The following is a 25,508-nucleotide window of genomic DNA, read 5'->3' as shown; positions in this document are numbered from 1 at the left end:
GTATTAATTTGATTGTGACAAGGATGTGTTATTTTAATTGTTACCTTATTATTTGTTGAAACTAAACCTGTTTTTGTAGATTCCTTGCCTATTTCTATTATTTTTAAAAAGCTTTAAAATGACTTTTTGGTATTCTTTATCCATTTTTTTGATTAAATGTTTGTAGAATTTTTTCCCTAAAAAAAAATCTATTAACTCTTTTTTAGATATGTTGCAAATACTTTCCCATTCTATTACTTGTCCTTTAACTTTTTTTATATGTATATTGTATAGTCTTAAATGTTTAATATGGTCTTATTGTCAGTATTTTACTTTATAGTTTCTGGGTTTGAAATTTGTACTTTTAGGTAAGAAAATATTATTTGGTGTTTTCTCCTAAAACTCCTTAGATTTTACATATTGATTTTTAACTCACCTGTAAATTTTTTGTATAATGTGTGAAATATGGCTCTATTTTGTTTTATTTCAAGTAATAGTGGTCCATGCACCTAATTTGTTGAATAAGCCTTATTTTCCCCATTGATTTAAATTATCAATTTAATGATATATTACATTGTTAAATATATATGTATGTTTCTAGAATGCTCATTTTATTTCACTGATCTACTTGATTATTTCTGTACTGGCGTCATGTTGTTTTAATGCTGAAACTTTATAATGGATTTAAGTTTTTTAATGTTTTATAATGGATTTTGACATTTAAATAAATAAAACCAAATTCATTTAAAAAAAAGAAAGAAAAAAGGATCTACCTTTTTGACAATATGGATGGAATATTCTGCTAAGTGAAATAAGCCAGTCTGTGAAAGATAAAAACCATATGATCTCATCTGTAAGTGGAATATATTTGACAAAATAAACTTTTCAATAAATAAACCACAGGCATGGAAACATGGAGCAGACTGAAAGTGACCAGAGGGGATGGGAAAGGAGGACAATGGTGGAAAGGAGGGGAAGGGAGAAGACAAAGAACATGTATGACTGCCCCGTGGACATGGACAACAGAGTGGGCATTGACGGGGGAGAGGGTGTTGGATGGGTGGTGGAGGGCAAAGGGGGAAAAACTGAGAAAACCTTTGTAGAATAAACACGATTTTAAATAAAGAACTTAAAAATATCTTTATTGCGGTATAATTTATATACCATGATATACACTTAAATGTTAAATTTATTAATTTTTAGTAAATTTACAGAGTTGTGCAGTTATTATCCTTGCTCAATTTTTGAGCTTTTCCAATACCCCAAAATAATCCCTATAGCTCATTTACATAGGCTTTTGTAATTAATTTGAACACAACTTTATTTGTTAAAATGAAGGTCTGTTTAAAAAATTTTAAACAAGCTAACTGGGAATTTTGAATTGTATTATAAGGTACTTTGCATTACTTTTAGAATTATTTTCCAAAGCATGTATTTCTTTTACACTAGTCACATTGATGACTGATAGATCTAATTATTATATAATGACCAATTTTTTTCCCCCTTATAACCATATATGAGCCAATATATAATAAAAAGTGTTTGAGTAGTTGTGAGTAAATTGGTACACACTGAATATCCCTGCAGACTTATTCTGTGATGAGTACAGTAAAATATAAACTGAGTCCAGATCCTAAAATAAGCATGTGGAATACACCTTTTGTGCATTAGATATATGTCTAATAAAAACTTTGGTTATTGCCCTGGCTGGGTGGCTCAGTTGCTTGCGGTGTCATTTGGTACACCAAAAGGTTGTGTGTTCAATTCCCAGTCAGGGCACATACCTACATTGTGGGTTAGATCCATGGTCAGGGTGTATACCAGAGGCGGCTGATTTATGTTTCTCTCTCTCTCTCCTCCCCAACTCCTCCTCTCTCATCAATGACCATATCCTCCCGTGAAGATTTTTTTAAAAGTTTATAAAAACCTTTGGTTATTTGTTTAATTCTTTTTATTTTAGACAAGAAAATTCATCAGAAGAAATAAAGTTGGTACAATTGTTTGAATATGAATTTGGACTGAGCAGACATTTATATTTTTTTGTTAGGACTAAATATTATATCATTAATCAGAATGCAAATATGCTCCACTTTGAAAGACTTCCAATTTGTGAAATATCTGAAAGACATATTTAGGGGTGGTTATTGGCCTCATCAAAAGGAGTGTTTCCTGTATGAAAACATCTACTCAAACATTTGTGTGTATAGAAACAAACTCCTGGTGCATTTAGGTTCATGTATAAAGATAATTAACTAAACTGACTTTGTAATTTATATGCTATTGCTAACTAATGACAGCAATAAGGAAGACCACTAGAATGTCAATCTTGAATGGTAGTCAATGTTACAATACAAAAGTTAATGTAGAGTTAAAATGAATATAAAATAAAGCCATCGTTATAATAGTTTTATAGGTGACCGTAGTTTGGGAGACTGATCTAGGATAAATAAATACTGGCTGAAATTCTTAAGTCACACAAGTCTTTGCTGTTAGTGTGTGTGCTTTATCACTTGGATCCGTTATTACTAGCTTCTGTTCACTTATCAAATTGAATTATAATTGTTTGTATGTTTCAGACAGTGAAGCTGGGGGCTATATCTGATGTGCATGTTGTCAAGTTGAATATCAAGGAACCAATAAATATTAGGCAATGGTAAATTGCATTAAAAGAGGGAGCAACAGAACTTTTAAGAGGGAGTACTAAGGTGGATGCTTTGAAACTATTTGTAAAGATTGCTGTTCTTCGTTCACTTGGAGAAATTAAATGACCCATAAAAGCAGGAAAACATTCAAAATTTCTAAATCTCAAACACTAAAATTATTAAAAAATTGAATTTATATTAGAAACTATGAAAATTATGCTCTTGGTTCTGCTTTTTCATACATGAGCTAGTGTCTGTTTCTTTTGGCTGCTAATTAAGTGTTTTGATTAAGAAGTGAGATCAGTGAACAGATATTTTACTTTGTATTTAGTATACACGTCTTGAGCTCACACTCTGATCTAGATATTGAACTTAATGCTATAGAAAATGAGGTAAACACAGATCCCACCCTCATGGAATTCTCATACTCATTTTGCAAACAAAACTGAACAAATATAATTTGGAAGAAAGATGTATGTTTTCAAAAAATGTGAATATTGGCGAAATCTCCTTGGAATCATTTATTTTTAGAAAATTGTGAAAGATTACTATATTGGATCATTTTTCTAACTGCGAAAATATTTTTGTGATTTTGATATTGTCCTAAGTATAAATTATAGATTAATTCTACAGCTAATCAAATCCTATCTTATTTTCTTCTAAGAAATAAACATTTTATGTCTCTCATAATTTAGGTTACATACCCAGTATGCCTACAGTTTATATTGTCTTACATTGTTTATACAAAAGACAGAGTAAAAATTTTCTGAAGGCAGAGATTTTCAAGTATGATGGCTATAATTTAAAAAAACTGTGACAGATTTATTTGACGGACTCCTACATCCTGACAGTGACGACAATTTAAGTGTGCAGATCTAAAGAACCTAGTCATTAGTGATGGACAACATTTCATTATATTAAGATGAAGGAAAGTCAAAACACATCAAAGTTCTCGGTTTCTAGACTTTTTTTTTTTTCGAAGGAAAGATTGAGTCATTAGCTGTCACTTAAATACATTACACTGCCTTTTGGCTCATTCAGAATAGTGAAATATGTTCAGAAATTATATAGGAAATGAACAACTTATTTTTTCAAATTGTTCAAATGTTCTTGAAAATATTTATTGTATGTGTTAGTGGGTATGTTGAAATGAGGAAGAAGCAGATTCCATGTCAAAGAAACGTTGGTTGTTCATGTACGTGGAGATTGATATAGAATACTCTTCTATGACATTAATTTGTCTATTTATATGTATATATAGACATACATACATATGTTTATATATGTATACTTTTCCCTAAAACTAGATTGTTTACTCCATGAATTTAGTTTTTTGAGTAAACACGTATTAAAAATCTATTAAGTGCAAAATTTGGGGGGCTGATTGGGATAGAAACCTTGCTTTCTGGATACATTTTTCTATCCATAGCTTTCTATACAATGTATCTGGATTGTTTAGCTACATAATAATACGTTCTCAGAATTTAAAAAAAGTTTCTTTATTTCTTGACTCAATTAATACTTACTGTGCACTAAATATGTGTCAGATTTGAAAGTACTAATGTTGCAGAGATGAAATTTAATTATCATTTTGAAACTAAGGGGAGATTCTCATTATGTAACCATCTATTAACCATTTATTTAAATAATGAGACTGACCCAGCAATAGGTGATGTGACTGTGGCGCCTCAGGTAGCCGCCAGCAGCAGCAGCAGCAGCAGCAGCAGCAGCGGCGGCAGCAGTTTGCTGTCTGCCTGCCCTTCTCGCCTTGGCTGCCTCTCTGCTGGGTGTCACGCCAGCAAGAGGCCATTCTCTGAAAACAGTCTGCGGGAAATGACCCTCCAGGTAGACCTTGTGCTCATTGACTTCTACCTCTTCTCAGCCCCAGTAAGACTTCTATATTCAGGAAACAAAATTATATTCCATTTGGAGGAACATCCTCCCAGTAATACTTTTCTTTAAAAATAGTACCTATTTTATACAAGCCAATTCCTTCTGCTTCTTCCAAAACCCCTACAATAACCTAATCATATCCCCTGCAGAAATTTAATCATTTCCACTGTGATTTTATTGTAATTTATTTTCTAGTGTCAACTGGGAGGATGTTTTCAGCTATTTTGGGGGGAGTGGTTTGGGATGGAGGTGGTTCCATAATATTGATTTGTGGTATTATCTCTGGAAATATTGGGTTGGCCAAAAAGTTTTGTTTTGTTTTTTTTTCGATAAGATGGCCCTAATAGTGCTTCGTTGACTTTAACTTCATTGAAAACAATTTTGTTAGAATGTACTGTGGCAGCCGTCATATTAACATGCATTAAAAATAAAAAAAAATCAAAATTGGTGAATTTTTGTGTAGCCATTTCAATATTGAAGATGGAAGAAAATAAATGACACTTTTGGCATATTATGCCTTACTATTTCAAGAAAGGTAAAAATGCAACTGAAACACAAAAAGAGATTCATGCAGTGTATGAAGAATGTGCTATGACTGATCCAAACATGTTAAAAGTTGTTTGCGAAGTTTTGTGCTGGAGATTTCTCACTGGACAATGCTCCATGGTTAGGTAGACCAGTTGAAGTTGCTAGTGATCGAGTCGAGATATTAATTGAGAACAATAAACATGCCACATGGAGATAGCCAACATTCTCAAAATATCCAAATCAATAAAGTTATTGGTGAAAATGAAAAATGTGTCTTTTATTGTATCTTATGGAAAAAAACTAAATGAACTTTTTAGTTCAACCCAATAGATATGTATTTAAGGTCAGAACATGATTAAAGACAGAATTATAAGGTAGGTTGCTACTTGTGTGCTTCAGTTTCATCAGACTTTAAACTTTTAAACTCTAGTTGCTTAATGGTTTGCATGAGCTTAAGTTTGATCAGTGATGATGAAGAAAGTGTTGAAACTTGGGGTTTCTTCATTCATTCACTTGTTCAACAAATATTTATTGGCTGTCCTCAAAAGACAAGGCTAGAGGAACACACATGAGAATAAAGATGTGGATCTGGCATACAGAAGAAGAACATACAGTCTGGTCTGAGCACAAGAAGCAGAAAATAAAGTGTGTCATGAAAGGGGAGGGGAAAAGAACTATGGGAGTTAAGAGGAGGGAAGCGATCTTTTTCATTTATGCTGATGAAGTATGGGTTTGAAGAGGAGTTGACGTTTGGAATCGACTTGCAGTTGAACGGTTTGGACCTGACTGGGAAAAAACATGCTAATAAGCAAACGAAACGACATGAGGAAAGACATGGTGACAGATCAAACAATTTAGTTTGGCTTCAAAACAGGTCATTTAATGGAAAGTTATTAACATGAGTCTGATTCATTCGGACTATTCTACAGGCCAGGGTGGGTAAACGCTGGTCCACCCCATGCCTGTTTTTGTAAATAGTTTTATTGGAACACAACTATGCCTACTTCCTTATGTGTTTCCTGTTTTTGTATCACAACAACAAAGTTGAGTCATTGCAACAGAGACCACATGGTCCACTGAGAACCAATGATTTAGTCTGGGGACTGGCACAGAATGGTTTTCAGGAATGGTCTCAGTTCTTACTATTGAAGGGATGGTAATGTGGAAGTTTGTGGGTTTTTCTAATTAATCTGATCCAGGATGTTCTGGCGGGAGTGGAGAGGATTTGACGAGGTTAAATGTATGGAATCAATAAAATTTGGCAAAAGATTTGATGAGAGGAGGCCATGGAAATGGATGATCAAGGTGGCATCAAAAATTTTCAGTTTGGGTGACTGTGTGGTTATTGGTGCCATGGAAACAGGGAAGAGAGAAGGACAAATGATTGTAAAAGTTTCAAGGACCTGTTCGAGACAGAACATTGACTAATCTGGGGGAAGGCTCAATATGCCACATAAGGTAGAGCCTCAGGGGCTTTGCAGGGCCCAGAATATTTACCACAGTTAACTGTGGAAAGTTTTATTTTGTTCTTCATATCTAGATGGACTAAATTCCTATGAGAATTATTTTTATGACCTTTGTCCATTTAAAAAACCTGATGATTTGAGTTTTTGTTATCACAGTAATTTTAAGTAGGAATACTTTAAAAAGTTTTAATTGATGAAAATAAATTTTGTAAAGTAATTAAACACAGAAATAACAACAGCACTATAGTAAAATGGAAACATTTTAGCAACGTTCAATTTAAAAAAATTCAAGTTCTCATTTGCATTATGTGAAGAAAATTTTTGCCTTCACAGTTTGTTTTAAAAAAAATCATTTTTTTGTTATCCAGGTAATGCATTCTTATAAAATACTAAATTATAAAAGTAAAAGTTGCTACAACTTCTCTTTTTTAAGCCATTGACTTCTGTTAATAGTTCGCAGTATACTGGCTGTAGCTATTGTGCCCTTCACTAGGGTTACAAAGACAGAAAATGTTCATTTTCCAAATGTGCATTTATAACTTGGATTGTGATGCTAACTGCAATATTTTTAAATCAGTTTGGCCCAAATCTCCAATCTTATGATTCTCTGACATAACCAGCTTTTTTTCCATCTCTAGAAAATGCGTTGGTGTTCCTCTGCATCTTGTCTGGCAGTCTCAGCCTCAGATGGTTTGGTTTATTTGCCTTGCCTCTCCCGGCTCAATTAAGACTTATAACACTGGTCTTATTTTCTAATCTTCAATATTAAATATTATGTCAACAACTAGTAGTCTTGAGGAACTACTACTCAAGTTAGTAGAAGAGAGAAGATAAGATTATCTTAGGCAGACTTTGGAAGTGGTCATACTGAGGAAATCAGTTGTACTTATAAGAAAAACAGAAACTTGATATATTTATATAAATGTTATGTTTTGAAGTCAGATTAATTCCATTTTTGTATAAACACTCAGGGAAGCCCTGGTTGGATGGTTCAGTTGGTTGGAACATTGTCCTGTTCAGCAAAACGTTGTAGCTCAATTCCTGGTCAGGGTATACATTTAGGTTGCAGGTTGCAGTCCCCAACTGGGGCTCAGGCAGGAGGCAGCTGATAGGTATTTCTCTCTCACATTGATATTTCTCTTTCTCTCTCTCCCCCAACCCTTCCTGTCTCTCAAATCAATAGAAGCATGCCCTCAGGTGAGGATTAAAAAAAATGGGAAAATCAGTTTGAGGTTTTTAGAAGACATTTATTCTCACTTAGAATTTATCTTAACATGTATCTGGCAAAAAATGAAATTATTTTAAATTACAGACTGGTGTAAGCTCAAATGGGGCTGATTAATTTTGAATTGCTATTTCTCCATAAGTGAAATAAAGATGGATGATAACGTTTAAATCATTTAAAACAATTTAAAATGAAATTTAATTTAAAATAAAAAGAACTAGTCAATGTCTCTGATCCCAGCCCTATTTTTACTATTGAAGAAAAAATTGGCTAGGCATAATTACTACATTTAGTTGCACATTAACAATACTTTTCCTCACTGTTTTTTTAAAGATTCAGAAGTGGACTGTATGGTGAGGGTGTATATGTCAACTATTTTGTAAGGTCTAGTTCACCATGAAGGGGAAAGAGAGAGAGAGGAAGCAGAAGGCAGGCAACTTCCTTTTTAAAATACCTGGAGATCACAGAACACACCAGTTCCATTTATAGTTCATTGGACAGATGCAGTCATGTGGCCACATCTAGCTTTAGAGCAGGGTGGCCATGTGCCCAGGTAACATGAAAGATTCTGTTATTAAAATAAAGGCATGAGAATGCTTATGGTGGAAGGGTATCTGCATCTCTGCCACAGTATTAATATAATATAAACTTACCCTATTCTTGCTAAAGCAGTTTTAAACAATTTCATTGGGTTTCTACTTTTATAGAGTTGAGCAATGGTATATTTTTTGATAACATAGTTCATATATAGAAAGTTATTAAATATTGTTTGATGCTTCACTACTATCCAAGCATATTAACAAGCTCCTGGAGAGCAAGTCCGGCTGGAAGAGGCCTGTGGAGCAGCCTCCCTATCCTTCCATTGAGATGCCACAGCAGTACCTCTGGACTGTTGACTTGAGGAAGACCTGGTGCTGCATTCAGGAGCATTAGTTTGCTTTATTGTTTGTTACCTGTGGTGTTACATCATTAGATTACCATATTTGAAAACCTTTGGCCTTCAGGTACTCTGATGTAAAAAACAAAACAAAACAAAGAATGATGCAAAAGAATTTTTGGCTGTAGCAAAAATATAGAACTTATTGCAGAATGTAAATATATTAGGTAGTAGCTTTTATATTTCATGTTTTTTAAGTCATTGTGATTCTGTGCATAGACTATAAGGAATGAAGTCTCTAGAAAAATCAGCAAAAGTATAGACATTAAATTAAGGTTTTTACATAATTTTTTCACGTTTATTGAGCTTGAAAATGATGCATTTATCTGTAGACTTTATTTTAGGATTTCAGGCTAAATTAAGATGAAAATACATATAAATATTGATGACACAGTAGTTGGCCACATTTTTTTTAAGGCAATGAGATCTTCAAAAAGTATAATGGATGGCTACAAATTAAATGGAAACATTAGACAGTTACAATGGTAATTTCTGTTGATGATTGTGTCTATACTATTATATTAAATAGCAAGTTACTGACTTTTTAACATTTCAAGACTTTCAGAATTTTGATTTAGGGGAATAAGTAATTATTGAAAAAAATAGTAAGACTAGTACTAAAAAAAAATCTTTTATTTGGACCTCTTTTCAGTGTGATGCAGACACTAATAATTTAATGGAATCCATATAACTTAAATCAAGGGAAAATTGGTGTACTCAGTAAGTAATTGGTATTAATCTTGCGTTGGATTCTGAATTCCAACTTTTATTAGAGACTGCTTCTTGGTTTATATGCCTAAATTCTATGAAGTCTATTTTTTTGTATTTTATAATTTTTTGTCTCTCATTAAACAGCTTTGATGTTATATTTGCTGGTGGTCCAGAGGAAGTTCTAAGAAAGTTCCAAAAGTCAAATCACAAAGTGGTCTTTGCAGCAGATGGAATTTTGTGGCCAGATAAAAGACTAGCAGACAAGTATCCTGTTGTGCACATTGGGAAACGCTACCTGAATTCAGGAGGTGGGTAAGATACTGACAGAAAAGTGTAATGTAAGTTATAGTAAATTATAAATAATTATGAAACAACCTTATTTTGTGGTTTGAAATAGTATGATGGTTTAATGGAGAATTGTAAAACATATAAAATACATATCATTGTAAAATACATATACAGTGAAAATAGATGTATATTTGACCACTGGACAATGAAGTGTTAAGGGCACCACTGATCTTCATGCAGCCAAAAATTCATGCACAACTTTTGACCCCTCAAAACTTCAGTATCTCTCAGTACCTGAGAGAAATTGGTCCCAGGATCCCCTGCAGATAGCAAAATCCATGGATGCTCAAGTTTCAAGTAAAATGGCATAAAACAATGCATACAGTTGGCCCTCCACATCTGCAGATTCTTAGTCTTGGATCTGGTTGAATCCACAGGTAGGAAACCTGTGGACATAAAGGATTAACTGTATATTTATTGAAAAAAAAAATCCATGTTTAAGGAGACCCAGAAAGTTCAAAACCATATTGTTCAAGGGTCAACTATAATTCTTTTTCTTTTTCTTTTTTTAGGATGTTTGGGCTTTATAAAAAAGATAAGGAAACAAAATTTTTGAAAAATAGTAACACAAACCATTGAAAATGTCATGGTGTACTTGCAAATATTTCTCATCAGATAAGATTGGTCATAGGATCAAAAATTGCATTTCTCCGTGTTTTTAAGATTTTTCTATTTAGCAAAAATAACAAAAATGAGCAGTCAGTGATTGGTTTAGCCATGTTTTTATTTTGTCTTGTTTTCACTAGGTAACAGTGATATTCCTGGACCTATTTCTTTTAATTCTTGTATTTTTATGAGGGAATTTTAATTTTGAGGGTAAAAAGTTAGGTTTTTCTTTAATTCACAGGAGTAAAATTGGTCTCTTTTAAAATGTGTTGCATGTCGGTGAAACATAGTTTGGCTGCATTTTTAAAAGTCAGTGGAAGACTCAAACAAGGGAAAAATGATCCTGTTGTCTGTGTTTTTTATAGACAACTGTTGTTGGCAAACTTAATGCTTATGTTCTCAAGCCAAGGGGAACAATCCAATTTTAGACTTCCTTTCTCCAGACTATGACACACAAAAGTTAGCCAGAAAATGGTTTAGCAGGTACAATAATGACTAGCTCAAGTAAAGGGAAAATTCCCCAAATGTCCTAGATATAAAATTTCTTTGGGATGTTTACAGTCAGTGACAAATCCAACATTCCTTTGATTGCGTTAGCATCTGGCATTGACGTTAAAATCATTGTAGTAGAGATTTTCTTTTTTTCAGAAACAGTGAGTCCAGTATAAAGGAGCCAAGAAGAGCATTTTAGGAGGTCAGAAAGAACATTCTTCTGTCTGTTCTATTCTTTTACTAGTAGCTGTTTCCCTTAGGAGTCCTGGAAAGTGTTAGTTTTCCCTGTTGTATAAGATAATTTGGGGAATGTGTTTATTGAAAGAATCTTTGATTTGCAGTTAGAAATAAAATTCACTTTATTGTAATTTATATATAAAACAAAAGACTGTCAATAACTCATATTTCTCTCATTGGTGAGCTGTGACAGTTCCAGCCTACGGATTAGACCGAATAGGTTTAAAACTGTGAAACCAGTGGGTTGATGGAATTAATGGAATTAACATAGACATGCGTTTTGGTCTTTGAATACTAAATTCTCTATTCTCTCTCTGTTATGTTGCAGGATTTATTGGTTATGCTCCATATATCAACCGTATAGTTCAACAGTGGAATCTACAGGATAATGATGATGATCAGCTGTTTTATACTAAAATTTACATTGATCCACTGAAGAGGGTATGTAGTAGTTCCTGCTTCCATTTTCCATGTAACCTTGTTCTTGTTGGCTACTGGAGATTCTGGGCAGTTAGCAGCAGAATAGTAAATAAGGGACCTTCTCAGTTTTGTCAACATCCTTCCCATAAAATACTCTCTCACATTTTTCTCTTACTACAACATATTTATGTGGCTACATATAACATGCAAAGGAAGTGTTGTCCTTTATTTCAAGTACATATGTCTTTCTAGAAACCTGAGAACTGTAATTAAGCAGGGGAGCGATATTAAGGCCAATGGCAGTCTGCCACAGGTCCTGGAGAGAACACTCCTGAGATTGATTTGAATGAAACTTTGGAGAAAAGTAAAACCTGGACTTGCGGTCAGGATGGCAATGTAGGCAGACATGGCTTGCCTCTTTGTACAAACACATTAAAATTACACCTAAAATATAGAACCACCATCACTCAGAACCATCAGAAATCAAGTTGAATGGAAGTCTGATGACTATAGAATAAAGAAACTACATCCATCCAGACTGGTAGAAGGGGCACAGATGTGGAACAGACTGGGACCTCACCCACATGTGGTGGATAAAATTTTGGGAGGGATATCTCGGGAATGAGGAGTTCCAGCCCCACATCAGGCCCCCAGACAAGGGTCCCAGTGCCCGGAAGATAAGTCCCCACAGCTTCTGACTGCAAAATCCAGTGGGGACTGAGTTGGTGGAAGAAACTGCTGGAATCCCAAGCAGTTTCTCTTAAAGAACCCACACACAGACCCACCTACTCAGACTCACTCCTTCTGAGCTCTAGCGGTGATATAGCAGCTTGAAAGGTATCAGTGGTATACAAGGAGAACCTGAAGTGTCTGGCATCAAGGCAAGCAGAGGCCATTGTCCCTTTTCTAAACCCTCCACAGATCGTGCAAGTTGGTGTCATATCTGAGACTCCATCAACCTGCCAAACACTATTTGACCCCCCTTGGAGATACCCAGAGATTCCCCCCCACCCAACTTATAGCACCACCCAGGCTGCTTTTCCATGTGAATGGTTGGTCTTGGTTAATGTCTTACAACTTCCTAAATCCTCTCAAACAATGGACTGCTGGTCTCAGTGAGCCCCAGGTCCAGCACAAGCCACAGCCAGCCTAGATACACACCTTGGCTTTACCTGGGAATCTCCAAGCCCAGCACAAGCAGCAGCCATCTCAGATTGCTTTATAGCTCAGACAGGGTGGCCCGTGACAAAACATAGGTTGGGGCTGACCTTGGCTGGCCTGCTCCAGAAAGAGTTAAATGAAATGGAGATAAGCTATCTATTAGATGCAGAGTTCAAAACACTGGCCATAAGGATGCTCAAGGAATTCAGTGAGGACCTGAGCAGCATAAAAAAGATCTAGTCAGACATGAAGGATTCACTAATTGAAATGAAGAACAATTCACAGGAAAACAATAGTAGAGTGCATGAAGCCAAGAATCAAATTAATAATTTGGAACACAGGGGAGCAAAAACAACGAATTGAAACAGCAAGAAGGAAAAAGAATCCCAAAAGATGAGGATAGTATAAGCAGCCTCTGGGACAACTTCAAGAGGCCCAGCTTTTGCATCATAGTGGTGCTAGAAGGAGAAGAGAAAGAGCAATAAATTGGAAATCTATTTGAAAAAATAATGAATGAAAGCTTCCCTAATGTGCTAAAGGAAATAGACATACAAGTCCAGGAAGCACAGAGAGTCCCAAGCAATACGGATACAAAGAGGACCACTGCAAGGCACATCAAAATAAAAATGCCAAAGGTTAATGATAAAGAGAGAGTATTAAAAGCAGCAAGAGAAAAGAAGTTAGTTACCTACAGGGGAGTTCCCATGAGACTGTCAGCTGGTCTCACTAACGAAGCTCTGCAGGCTAGAAAGGATTGGCAAGAAATACTCAGTCTCGAAAAGCAGAGACCAACAGCCAAGATTGTTCTACCCAGCAAAGCTATCATTTAAAATCGAAGGGTAGATCAAGAGCTTTCTAGGCAAGAAAACACTAAAGGAGTCCATCATCACCAAATATTATATGAAATGTAAAAGGAACTTATTTAAGAAAAAGAAGATGAAAACTATGAACGGTAAAATGGCAAAGAATACAAATCTATCAACAACTGAATCTAAAAAACTAAGCAAACAAGAACAACAGAGAGAGAATCATAGAAACAGAATGTTTTGATGGTTGCCAGGTGGGAAGGGGATGTGGGGGAATAGGTGAAGAGGTGGGGGTGGGGGATAAGGAGTACAAATAGGTAATTACAGAATAGCCATAGAGATATAAAATAAAGTATAAGAAATGGAGAAGCCAAAGACCTTATAAGCATGACTCATGGACATGAATAACGGTGGGTGGAGTGCCTGAGGGAGTGGGGGTGCTGCTGAGTGGAGCGGAGCAAAGGGGGGAAAGTCAGGACAACTATAATAGCATAATCAACAAAATATAATTACAAAATAAAAAAATAAAAATGTATAAAAGAATAAAAGTAAAACCAAAGTTCTCTAATCAACAATATTTTTATTATATTTACATAGTACAAGTTAATGTTTCATGTTTACTATATGTCACCAATAGAGTTCTAAAATTTACTGAATTGTGTCTTTGTGGGTGCTGTCATTAGGAAACAAGGTTTTTTAAAAGTACATTTTATAGTGAATTGTAACTAAAACTGTCTCTGTTTCTTAGGTAAATATTTTCAATAGACTTTTAATGCTTAAGAAACCTCATTCTTAAACTGTTTACTGTCTTCATCTCTGTTTCTCACTTTCCCTCCTGTGCCTGACACGGCGGGCCTGAGGACTTGGTCTCTCACCTGGAGAAGAAGTCTCCTTCTGGCAGGAGTGCCCACCCAGGCAGCGTGGTGCTCACCTTTTCTTGGTGAAATTCACCTGGGAAAGTGCTTTGAGGGCTACGTAGCTGTCTTTAGAATGCTTCCTCATCCTAAAGATGTTTGTGATGTTTTTGGTTGACTAAATCCTGTTTAAGTTTCTCTCTAACCTAAGATTTTTGTCTGGTTAGCATGTCTTAGTCTGCTGGGATTGCCTAACAAAATACCACTGACTGGGTGGCTTAAACGACAGAAATTTATTTCTTACAGCTCTGGAGTCTGGAAGTCTGAGATAAGGTTGCCAACATGGTCAGTTTCTGGTGACAACTGTCTTCCTCGCTCAGAGATGGCCATCTTCTTGCTTGCTCCCCATGTGGGGAGATAGATGGAGCGGGGGAGAGAGTGTACACATGTGTGCCAAAACTCTCATATTTCCTCTTATAAGGGCAAAATTTCCACTGTGAGGACCCCACTCTCATAACCTGAATTTAACCCTCATTACCTACCAATGGCCCCAACTACAAATATGATCACAATGGGGTTAGGATTTCCACATATGAATTTTGAGGGAACACAAATATTCAATTCTGAATAGCATACAAAGATAATTTTAGGAACATTATTGTGACAGAGCAATGTAGCTGAAAAACTTGTGCATTGAGGATCATAAGGTTTCTAAAGCAGATTAATCTTTATGTTTGGTTTGATTCATTACCAACCTATTGTGACCTTTGGGCAGTTTATGCTGCACTAACAATCCCCAGGCTCAATAGCTTAACACAACAGAGATTTATTTCTTCTGCTCCAAGTCCATTATCAGTCAGCTGGGTGTTTCTGCTTATTGTAGTCACTTCGGGACCCTGGCTGATGGAGCAGGCATCTCCAAAATTGCTGCTTCATATGCCAGAGAGAAGGAGCACTCTTAGGGTCTTGGACTAGTAATGACATCTCCATGTTGGAAGTGATTGATTTTAATTCTGCTAACAATTTCACTGGTCAGAATTAGTCAGAAGGTGGAGAAGTGGAAACACTTAGACAATAGTATGAATACTTTCCCATACCTCTATCCTCTAATTTAATCAGCTATAAAATTACAGTCTTTCTGAGGCATATTGCTGGAATAATTTATATACGGGATTTTAAAAATTTTTAAAAGAAAAAACTATCTTAACATAATGGCGTTGTTTGTTTTTGTTGTCATTTTTAATAGTATCTTTTTTCTTATTTTAGGAAGCTCTTAACATCACATTGGATCACAAATGCAAAATTTTCCAGGCTTTAAATGGAGCTGTAGGTACGCTTCCTAAATCCTGGATTGCTCATGTATACAAATGGACACCCGTGTTTTCAGCGGTCTGCCTTTTGTTATATTTTGGGGCTGTGGCTAAGGTGTACTGGTAGATACTGCAACTTTTAAATAATATTGGACTTGAGCTTATTGATATAGTTAAATGCATTAGGTTAAAATTATTACCTGAGACTGTTGCAAAAAGGATAAGCTTCTGGCCTTAGGTAACTTAGAATTTAGCATCTCATTGTCTGGGGACTATAGATGTATTTCTAAATTAATCACACTTATCATTACACATTTTTCATTGTAAATTCTCTGTATTGTGAATTACTCTGGAATGGTAGAGTATGAGAGTATTTTCACCTAGTTAAAATGTACCTGGTAAAAATTCACTGTGGAGTGTGTGTGTCTGTGCATGTACTTGAATGCATGCATTCATGTGTACCTGTGTGTTTACCTAAATAGACGTATCTCTTGATAAAATACATTAATATATTAAAATTAATAAATACATTAAAAATAAACATACATTAATTCACTAATGCATTATGTTTTAAAATTAAAAAATACATTGCAATTCAACATAGTTCCTCCAAGCGGTGCATAGAGTAACAGGATTCTCAGAATGGAAAGCATTTAGTGGGGAGTGCTCAGGAAATGTGAGGGAAGGAACCGGAAAACAAACAAAAAAAACCTTTCTGCTCCCATGTGACTTGTACATATTTTAGGAATTTATATTAAACTTGACTGCCAAGAACTAGAAACTTTGCTTATTGTGCCTGGCAGTGTTCTATTTGCTGTACATATATTATCTTCATAATAACTTTGAAAGGCAGGCAAGGATCCCATTTTACCGATGAATAAATTGAGACTATAATTTAACTGTTTTAGGATCGTATCACTATCAAGGTGCGGAGGCAAGATTACAGAAAGGCTCTCCTTCCGCCAGACACCTCAGTGGTCCGGCTCCTCAGTCTGCTGGTGCCAAATTGGAGCAAGTGAGGCGCTCAGAATCTGATTCTGTGCCATTTGAGTGTCTGTTGACTTAGGAGTAGTCCAAGTTACTAGAAGTGTTGTAACACACAGAATAGCATGCATGTGCAAGTCTAAAACAACAAGGATGTATATGTATGTATATATGAATATACACTCACATTTTAAATTACTAAAACCTGTTTTTCTTTTTAACTCAGATGAAGTTGTTTTGAAATTTGAAAATGGCAAAGCCAGAGCTAAGAATGTATTTTATGAAACATTACCAGTGGCAATTAATGGAAATGGACCCACCAAGGTGACTCACAGTGGCTTTTCTCTGTTTTCTTACTTATTGGAGATAGACTGTGGAGCAATATGTATAATATGTTCTTTTTTAATATCTTTAAGAGGCTTTATTTTGTTGCCAATAATTTACTGGTTTTATCTTTTACGCAGTGTATGATATGGTTTCATTCAGATTAGTGGATGACTTTTTCTTAGCCGAGTAATAACTTTTTATTCTATTTGTAACACTTTTCATTTCAGTGTTTAATAATAACAGCTAACTGGAAAGTGAGCCACATTTCCTTCATATAGAGTATCTCCTGAATATGAATCTTTGAGGTTGTTAAGGGATCATTTGTTTCATCTCAGTCACCATTTTCTAAATTAAGAACTCTGCTAAGATTGGACAGAGAACTTCCTCTTGCACTTATTTTCTACCTGAGTTGTAGTTGGCAAACATAACCTTGACTAATGAAATTTTGGATGCTTTTCAAATATATATAGTTGAGCTTGCTGAAAATGTTATTGACTGCAGACTTATAGATAAGTTCGTAAAGTCTGTTTTACTGGTATCCTATTAAAATGGAACATGAATTTGTGTGTGTATGTGTACCTGTACAGTGTATATATGTATACACACACATATATGTTTAAGTGTATATATGTATGTGTGTGTGTGTGTGCTTAAAATAGTGTTTTGAGATACTGAGTTGGCTGGTTTACTCATAAGTATCTGGAAAAGAGATGAACAGATTTGCATTGTGGGAAGACAAGATGGGGAGGTATGTGCTATTTCAGAGAAGTGAGTGGTCTGAATTCCAACAAAAGCTACACTTATGGGAAAAAATTCAAGGGAAAGCCCACGTTGGCTGGATTTCCATCAAAAAGGAAATAGATTCCCCTTCTCTAGTTAATCTTTCCACTTTGCTCTTCATCCCCTCCCAGCTCTCCCCTGTGCTCTCTTTTCTGTATCTTGTATCAATTTCCCAGCTGCATTCTTTGTCTCATCAGCATTTACAGGCGCTCAAGTCTTTCCCATCCTCTAGACAAAACGACACGGAGCTAACACAAACTGCTATATCCTCCGCGACCCACATTGCCCTGCAGCCTGCCCGTCTTCTCCTCCCTTCACAGCCACACTTCCTTCACGTAGAGACAGCTTGCTGCCACCATTATTCCCCTTCGCACACACCAGGATGTGCGCCTGTTAAGGTCTTGTGGGTTGTGACATCTCTTTTGAATAGTAAACACTCAGTTGTCCTCATTTTTACTTCATCTAAAGATAACTTTTGACATGTTGATCCCATTTGGTCCTACTTGGAATACTCTTTCCCTTTATTTCGATGATATTCTGCTGCTTTGTCTACTGATTTTCTGGCCTTTACTCTTCAGTCTCTCTCTCTTTTTCTTTTTTTCTTATATATTTTAAAAATCTAACCCTTTGTGTATGTGTTGGGGGGTGGTTTTCTTCCTGTACTGTTTTAGTTAAGTGTTCCACAGGTGTCTATCTGAGACATCTTCCTTTTCTCTTGTACACACATTCTTGGGTAATTTGCTTCATTCCCATATCAGCAAATCCTCTCTTAATGCTGATGATTTTTCAGATCCTTGAACTAACCCCTATTGTCTTTCCTGAACCCCAGGCCTGAATGCCCAAGTGGTAGATTTATTTGTGTGTCCTATGAGACCCAGGGCTCAGGACCTTAAGCTCTGTCTCCTCTTCCATCTACTTCATTAGCCAAACCCTGAGGTTTCTTTTGGCTGTGGTTGCTTCCCTCTCCCAACCCAGGAGCTATTCTAACTACTGTGTATGGTGGTGTATCTAATTTCCTCAATGCCCATGGCAACTCCCTTACTTCAGGCCACCTGCCACCTGTCACCTCCCACCAGTAGCAATTGCCCGCCAGTAGCCTGGAGCTAGAGACCTGATCACATTACTTACCCATGCATGTATTTATGTATGAAGTTCCAAATTCTCAACTTGTCTCATAAGACTCTTAAAATTTTGCTCATGTTTAGTGATCACCCATCTACCATCCCGTATCCCTCACTTCCTGCCACAACAAATGTCCACATACCCATTTCTCATAGTCAAACATTTTCTTCCTCAGCTCCTCCCACACTGAATTACTTTGAACTTCGTAAAAGTTTCATGTTTCCTTTGTGTGCAAGTCTTTTGTACATGTGTTTTAGTCATTCTGGAATCCTCGGCCCCAATCCCCGCTCCTGTACCCATCTGCTAAGTCTTGTCACCTTTTAGGTATCAGTTTAGTCTGCTCCTTGCATGCTTTTATAATAGGTGGAACTTTGTTCGCCACAGTACATACCACACACAGGACAGCGATGGAATTTACCTGTTCTTTAGTCTCTCTTACTTACTAGGCCTTTAGCCTAGGGGTTACAGAGCTCACACCTATCCCATTCACTTTTTGTTTCCCTAGGATTCAGCACACATGTAGCCTACATTAGCCTGTCAATAAATGAGTCTAAACAGTATAGTGACCTAACATTATTCTTGGGAATGTTAAGACTTTTTTTTTCCCCTGGCAGGACAAAATATTCGTAAAATTGCTGTGGGTACCTGCAAATTCTGTCTTTAGGAAAATTTGATAAATGGACAAATTTTGTCTATGAAGTCCTTTACAGTGTGTGTATGTTTGGGTGTGTTGCAGTTTCTCTTTTAGCTCTTTGTCTGATATCTTGGTGCCCCTTAGGCAAGGGCTTGTATAAACAGACATCTCCTATAACTAAATAGTGTGCTATTCCTTTCTGGTAATGTACTACCTTAATCAAATCTAAAAGTCTTTAAAGAGGAAGCTTGGTTCTGAGAATTTAGCTATTGTGGGTTCAGTGATTTCAATGTGATCAACAATTCCTTCTGAATTCCCAGGATAATCTGACTGGAGTTTTACAAAGTGTCTAAAAGATTTCTCACAAAAAAGGATCACCAATCTTTAATCATTTGGAAAGACCTATATACTAAGAAATTTTAACTCTCCTGGGAAACATTCTCAGTTTGAGCTATCACTGTTTCTGGCATCTTAAACAGTATGATGATCTTATTATCTTTTCTCTGACATGATCCTATCTAGCCTATCTTCCTTTTATTTGACAACAAAACATGAGTATGGTAATCCTTTTTATTATTTGGTACAATATAAAAATTTGAGAAAAGCTTATATAAATAAGGACTCAGCTGATGCAAATACTTTATTTAATAATATTACATTAATGTTAAATAGAGGTACATGGATATATCACACTTTCCCTTGAATCCAGGCTAACAGGGAAAGAAAGCAGATTACTCTTTAGATATAAACTCTTTTTATAAACAATCATAAAAGTTGAAAGTATTTTTACATGAGGTTTAATAAATTAATTTTAGTTATTGTTTAGTGAAGAATGAGTATAATGTCAATGGTTTTTGTGCCGTAACATTGAACTCACTAATACCTAAGCCATAATGCCGTAGTCCACCCTTACTTGCAGGGAATGTGTTCTAAGACCGCCCATGGATGCCTGAAACTGTGGTTCATACCAGATCCTACATATTCTTTTTCTTCCTATACATACATATCTTTTCACTTAAAGAAGCACTTATAGCTTCTCTTTGTCATGTACAAATTGCCAGCATTACTACTACTGCACTTGGGCCAAGTAGAAGAAGAGTTACTTGAACACAGTCACTGTGATACTATGACAGTTAATCTGATAACTGAGAAGGCTACTTAATGACTAACCACTAAGTGACTAAACCAGTGTGGAACATATACAAGTTTGGTACCTGGACCAAAGGGATAATTCATGTCCTGGGCAGGAGTGGGGTGACTTAAGAGTTCATAAGTTCAATTTAAAACTTATGAGTTCATTATTTCTGGAATTTTTCTTTTAATATTTTGGATTGAGGTTGATCAGCGTAACCAAAACTCCAGAAAGTTAAACTACGACTTGGGGGAACTACTGTATACACATAATCTGTAAATGATAAATTGTTTATAGTATGTTTATAGACTAAAGTATATAAAAATGAGTTTATTTCTTAGTTACTTTCTCTAAATTTTATGCTATTATTAGGAAGAACAATTTATAAATAAAAATCACTTAAAAACCCACTAACCTTGCCATATTGTTTTCATTCATAGCTGTTTTATGTCTTTTCAGTATACATCTATGAGCATTCTTATTTTTCATTGTTTTCATAATGGTTTATAAAAAATTTTGTGCTTTTTAATTAGCATTTTATTTGAAATATATTTCTGTAGTCTATGTAATTTTTGTCCTTATCTAGATAAAATCTAATATAAATCAGTTTTTAGATAGATATTATGATATCTGATATAAAGCTTTACTTTTTATTCCTAAAGCTCATTTCTTATTAATAATACATCAGAAGATGCTTTTTAAAAAATGTAAGTTATTTTATTATTTTATTGAGGCCATTTCATCATGCTTTCTGTTTTTTTAATAAAGATTTTATTTTATTTTTAAAGGAGAAGAGAGGGAGAAAGAGGGAGAAAAACATCAGTGTGTGGTTGCCTCTTGCATGCCCCCTACTGGGGACCTGGCCTGCAACCCAGGCAAGTGCCCTAACTGGGAATCAAACCATTGACCCTTTGGTTTGCAGGCTGGCACTCAATGCACTGCGCCACACCAGCCAGAGCTTTGTTCTTTTTTTTTTTTTTTTTTTTAGGTGCTTTTTTTTGGACAGCTTTTGTAAGAGTTTATTTGAGCCAAACTGATGACATAAGCCAAGGAGCAAGATCTCACATGGTCCTAAGCTGTTTATTTTATTATGAATGCACAAAGATATTTGCAAACAATGGCTCTGAAAAGGGGTTAATATCCAAAATATATAAAGAATGCATACAGCTCAACACCAAGCAAACAAACAGTCCAATTAAAAAATGGGCAGAGGACACCTCTCTCAAGAAGATACACGAATGACCAACAGATATATGAACAGATAGTCAACATCACTAGCTATTAGGGAAGTGCAAATCAAAACTACGATGAGATACCATCTCACACATGTTAGAATGGCTGTTATTAACAAGACAAGTAATAACAAGAGTTGTAGAGGTTGTGGGAAAAAAAGGAACCTTTATTCACTGCTGGTGGGAATGTAAACTGGAATAGCCACTATGGAAAACAGCATGGAGGTTCCTCAAAAAATTAAGAATAGAGTTATCGTATGACTATTCTTGGTATCTATGTGAAAAATCTGAAAACATTTATTCACAAAGATATATGCACCCCTCTGTTCATTGCATCATTATTCATGGTGGCAACAATCCAAGTGTCCTTTGATAGGTGATTGGATAAAGATGTGGTATCTATATACACAGACTACTACTCAGCCATAAGAAAATATGAAATGCTCAACCTTTTCTTTTAAATATCAGATAATATACATCTTAAAGTAATCACTGTGAAAGTGGTGGCATTTTTATACAAACAGAAGTTTGAAAGAACAAGATCATGTCGCCTAATTTGCGCATGAAAACAAGTCACGTCTGAAACTATTTTGATTTGCAATAAAAATTTGTTTTTTTCCATAAAAGCTACCATGCTTGGGTTACTATGACCTTGAGTAATTGAATGATTTAGAAAAAAGAAAGGATGGAGTTGGAAAAGTTTCTTTGCCAATGAAATGACATTATACTTGGCAACGTATTGATACTGTGAAAGGAGAATGAGGAAAGGACTGCCACCTAGTAGCTGGGGACTTCCCAGAACAGCCTAAATACATAAACAGTTTTCTGCACTTTTTAAAGCTGCCAGCATAAATGTCTGCGGTTTTCAATGAGGAAAACAGATGTAAATGGAAGGCTGGAGTAGTGGATGACCTCTGCCTATGTGGTGAGAAATCCAAGAGGGAGGTTTCCAGTTAAAAGTAGAAAGGTTACAAAATACAGTTTTGATTTTGAGAACTAAAGGTAATGCCTTTTATGCTCAGACCTTTCAAAAAATATTGGCTCATTTTCACATTCACATTGGGAATCAAATAAACTGACAATAATTCATGAAATAAATATTTAGCTTTTTATGAGATTTCTGAGGTAAATATATATAGATGGGAATTTTAGATATGGCCAACTATTTGGGGTTTTTTTTTTTTCCTTTAAAAAAAATTCTCAGGACGTTTTAAACAAAACTCTATCTTCCACTAGCCTTCAAAATATCTCTTTGGCACATAATGCTAAGTACATAATTTATTTTCACATGAATTGCTTTATTTTCTTCCTTCAAAACCATAATTTTGTACAGAACACAAATGATTAAATTGTTTGCATCTGTGATTTGACAACAGCAAAATAATTTTTTTTTATTTTAGAGGCACATTAAAGTGACCAGTTGACTCTTGAAATGTCATTAACAAATGCCAGAACTATGTATTTCCTGCCTTGTAATTTGTTTCCTAAATTATCATGTAGTTCATAAGAAACGTGGCTGAGTCTGTTGCTGTTCATGTCCTCTGTGTGCTGTGCAGATTGACTGTAACTGCATCTGTAGTATCTAACAGATTTTCCCATTGTAACTAGTACTGTACTTGTTATACATATTTTAGTTTCAGTACAGTAGAAATATTTGGATGGAATCTGAAATATCTTGGAGGATTTTTGTAGAATGATACTGGAGTAATTATCTCAATTGTTCTGTACCTAAGATGTTTTCTAGAGTCTTAGTAAGCTAGAAAAATTTACTTGGCACTTCTGTATTTTTTTGACCATCATATTTTTCTTTTGAGTCCATCTCACCTTTCCAATGAAAAGTCAGTGATTATATAGCATAACAAGGATTTTAGGTGCTTCCTGTTAAAAGTAACAAAGTCCGTGCCAAAGCTAGTTTGCTACAGCTTCACTGTCTTGAAGTGAAATACTTTGTAAAAAGAAACAATAAAACTTTGCAGATGTTCATACCACTATAGGTATTAATCTTACAGTAGAAAATACAATAATCGTTTTCAAGTAAATTGGAAGAATTTTTCCTAAGATATTCAAATCTAGGGATATTCAAGATTTGTCTGAGGGCTGAGAACATATTTTAGTGTGTTTGCGTTTTTCCATCCATCTTCTCTCACCTGCTCCCTCATCCAGAACACAGAAGGACACAGATGTTACAGAAAAAATGAATGCTAGCCAGTAGGTGCTTAAGAAGGGTGGAGGGTGGGGCGTTGGGGGAGAGGGTGAGTGACAGAGGAGATGCTCTGATAGACCTGAAAGGGGTGGGTGGGAAGCAGTATTGTCTTATTGTCAATAGGCAGTATAGCTTATTGTCAATAGGATTTGTGGAGTGGCTGTAATTTGCAGGTTGCCTGTTTTGATTTGCAAGCTTTCTTTTCCTGAAATCAGTGCCCCAGAGGCCCAGTTTATAGTATATAGCATATTTTAGTGCCTTTTGGTAACTTCCTTTGTGTGGTAATAATTGGTAAGAGGTCACACTGACACTGCCCCATTCGCTGTAGCTATTGGCACTGATCGTTTAAACGTTTATCTTGTTACTAACTTACCCTGCACAAGACTGTTCTTATGATGTTTTTCTGATAAATCTCATTAGCCCAATTAAAACTGTTTCATTGTTTGACGTATTTCTTTAATTGTGTCTCTTCTAGTATCATTCCTTATATAATAGATTAAATGACCTTTATGGTTCATAAAGCACTTTTTGGCATTTTTAACAAAGTTTGACCTGCTTTATGATTCTTTGTCTGGGGATAATGCTGTTCAGTGTGTACCTCTAAGTGGTAAATAGTAATATAATTATTAAAGGAATCTACCCCGTCACATGTACCAGTTATATGGAATGAAAGTACCTTGAAAGCAGAGGATAACTTTTGTTAATACAGTTTTCCTTCATTCACTAGATTCTCCTGAATTATTTCGGGAACTATGTACCTAATGCATGGACACAGGATAAAGGCTGCACTTTCTGTGAATTGGATACAATTGACTTGTCTACAGTAAATGTAAGTGGAATTGACTGGGTAAAATGTAGTAAGAAAAAAAACATTGTCATGAAATACAGTGTTTGTAAAAGAGAGGGCAGGCATGTTATTGTATAGTTTTGATGATATAGTTTTGATAAGTAGATAATGGATTTGTAAAGCTAAAACATGATTAAGAAAATTGCTAAATTTGTGTATATCTGAACTATTTTTGAAAGCAAAGCCAGCTGATAATTTACCCTAATAAAAGGGGTTTGGTTGTTAATATTTAATAGCTTGCTTTGATTGGGTGTTCTTCTTTTATTTTAGTCTGTTAACCTGGTGAAAGAATCGGGGAAAAAATAGTTACAGTGCTTTAGCATTTTTATTAACTAATTTTATGTGTGCTTGATTTTAAATTTGACTTACAAATAGTATATTATTGTATAAGAAAGGACTGTTTCATGAATTTTACATATAGTAATTTATTTAAACTGCATAAACTTTTTTCAATAGGTAGTACAATTGACTGAGTTTTATGATGAGAAAACTGAGGTATATATAAGTTAAGTAACTTGCTTAAGGGCATAGAATTTTTTTTGTGTTGGAGATGGGATTTGAATTTTGGCCATCTGGCTCCGGATCCCATGTTCTTGATGATTGTGCAATTTTGCCTGGATGTCATATACATC

The 25,508-nt window shown here is 35.3% G+C and overlaps 1 protein-coding gene across 2 annotated transcripts in view; it reads left to right on the top strand.

Moving 5' to 3' along the window:
• PLOD2 (procollagen-lysine,2-oxoglutarate 5-dioxygenase 2) overlaps positions 1 to 25,508 on the top strand; it is a 90,749-nt gene that overhangs the window by 42,072 nt on the left and 23,169 nt on the right. For both annotated transcript variants that reach the window (XM_054585165.1, XM_054585164.1), the window contains exons 4-8: positions 9,526 to 9,689; positions 11,393 to 11,505; positions 15,572 to 15,635; positions 16,826 to 16,923; positions 24,757 to 24,858. In XM_054585165.1, coding sequence (XP_054441140.1) covers positions 9,526 to 9,689; positions 11,393 to 11,505; positions 15,572 to 15,635; positions 16,826 to 16,923; positions 24,757 to 24,858 — 541 coding nt within the window. The remainder of the gene's footprint in view (positions 1 to 9,525; positions 9,690 to 11,392; positions 11,506 to 15,571; positions 15,636 to 16,825; positions 16,924 to 24,756; positions 24,859 to 25,508) is intronic.

This window comes from Pteronotus mesoamericanus, unplaced genomic scaffold, assembly GCF_021234165.1.
Source record: "Pteronotus mesoamericanus isolate MK-2021 breed Mesoamerican mustached bat unplaced genomic scaffold, CSHL_Meso_final contig_82, whole genome shotgun sequence".
NCBI classification, from domain to species: domain Eukaryota; kingdom Metazoa; phylum Chordata; class Mammalia; order Chiroptera; family Mormoopidae; genus Pteronotus; species Pteronotus mesoamericanus.
The sequence above is the reverse complement of the archived record's forward strand: the minus strand, read 5'-3'. Positions and strand labels throughout refer to the sequence as shown.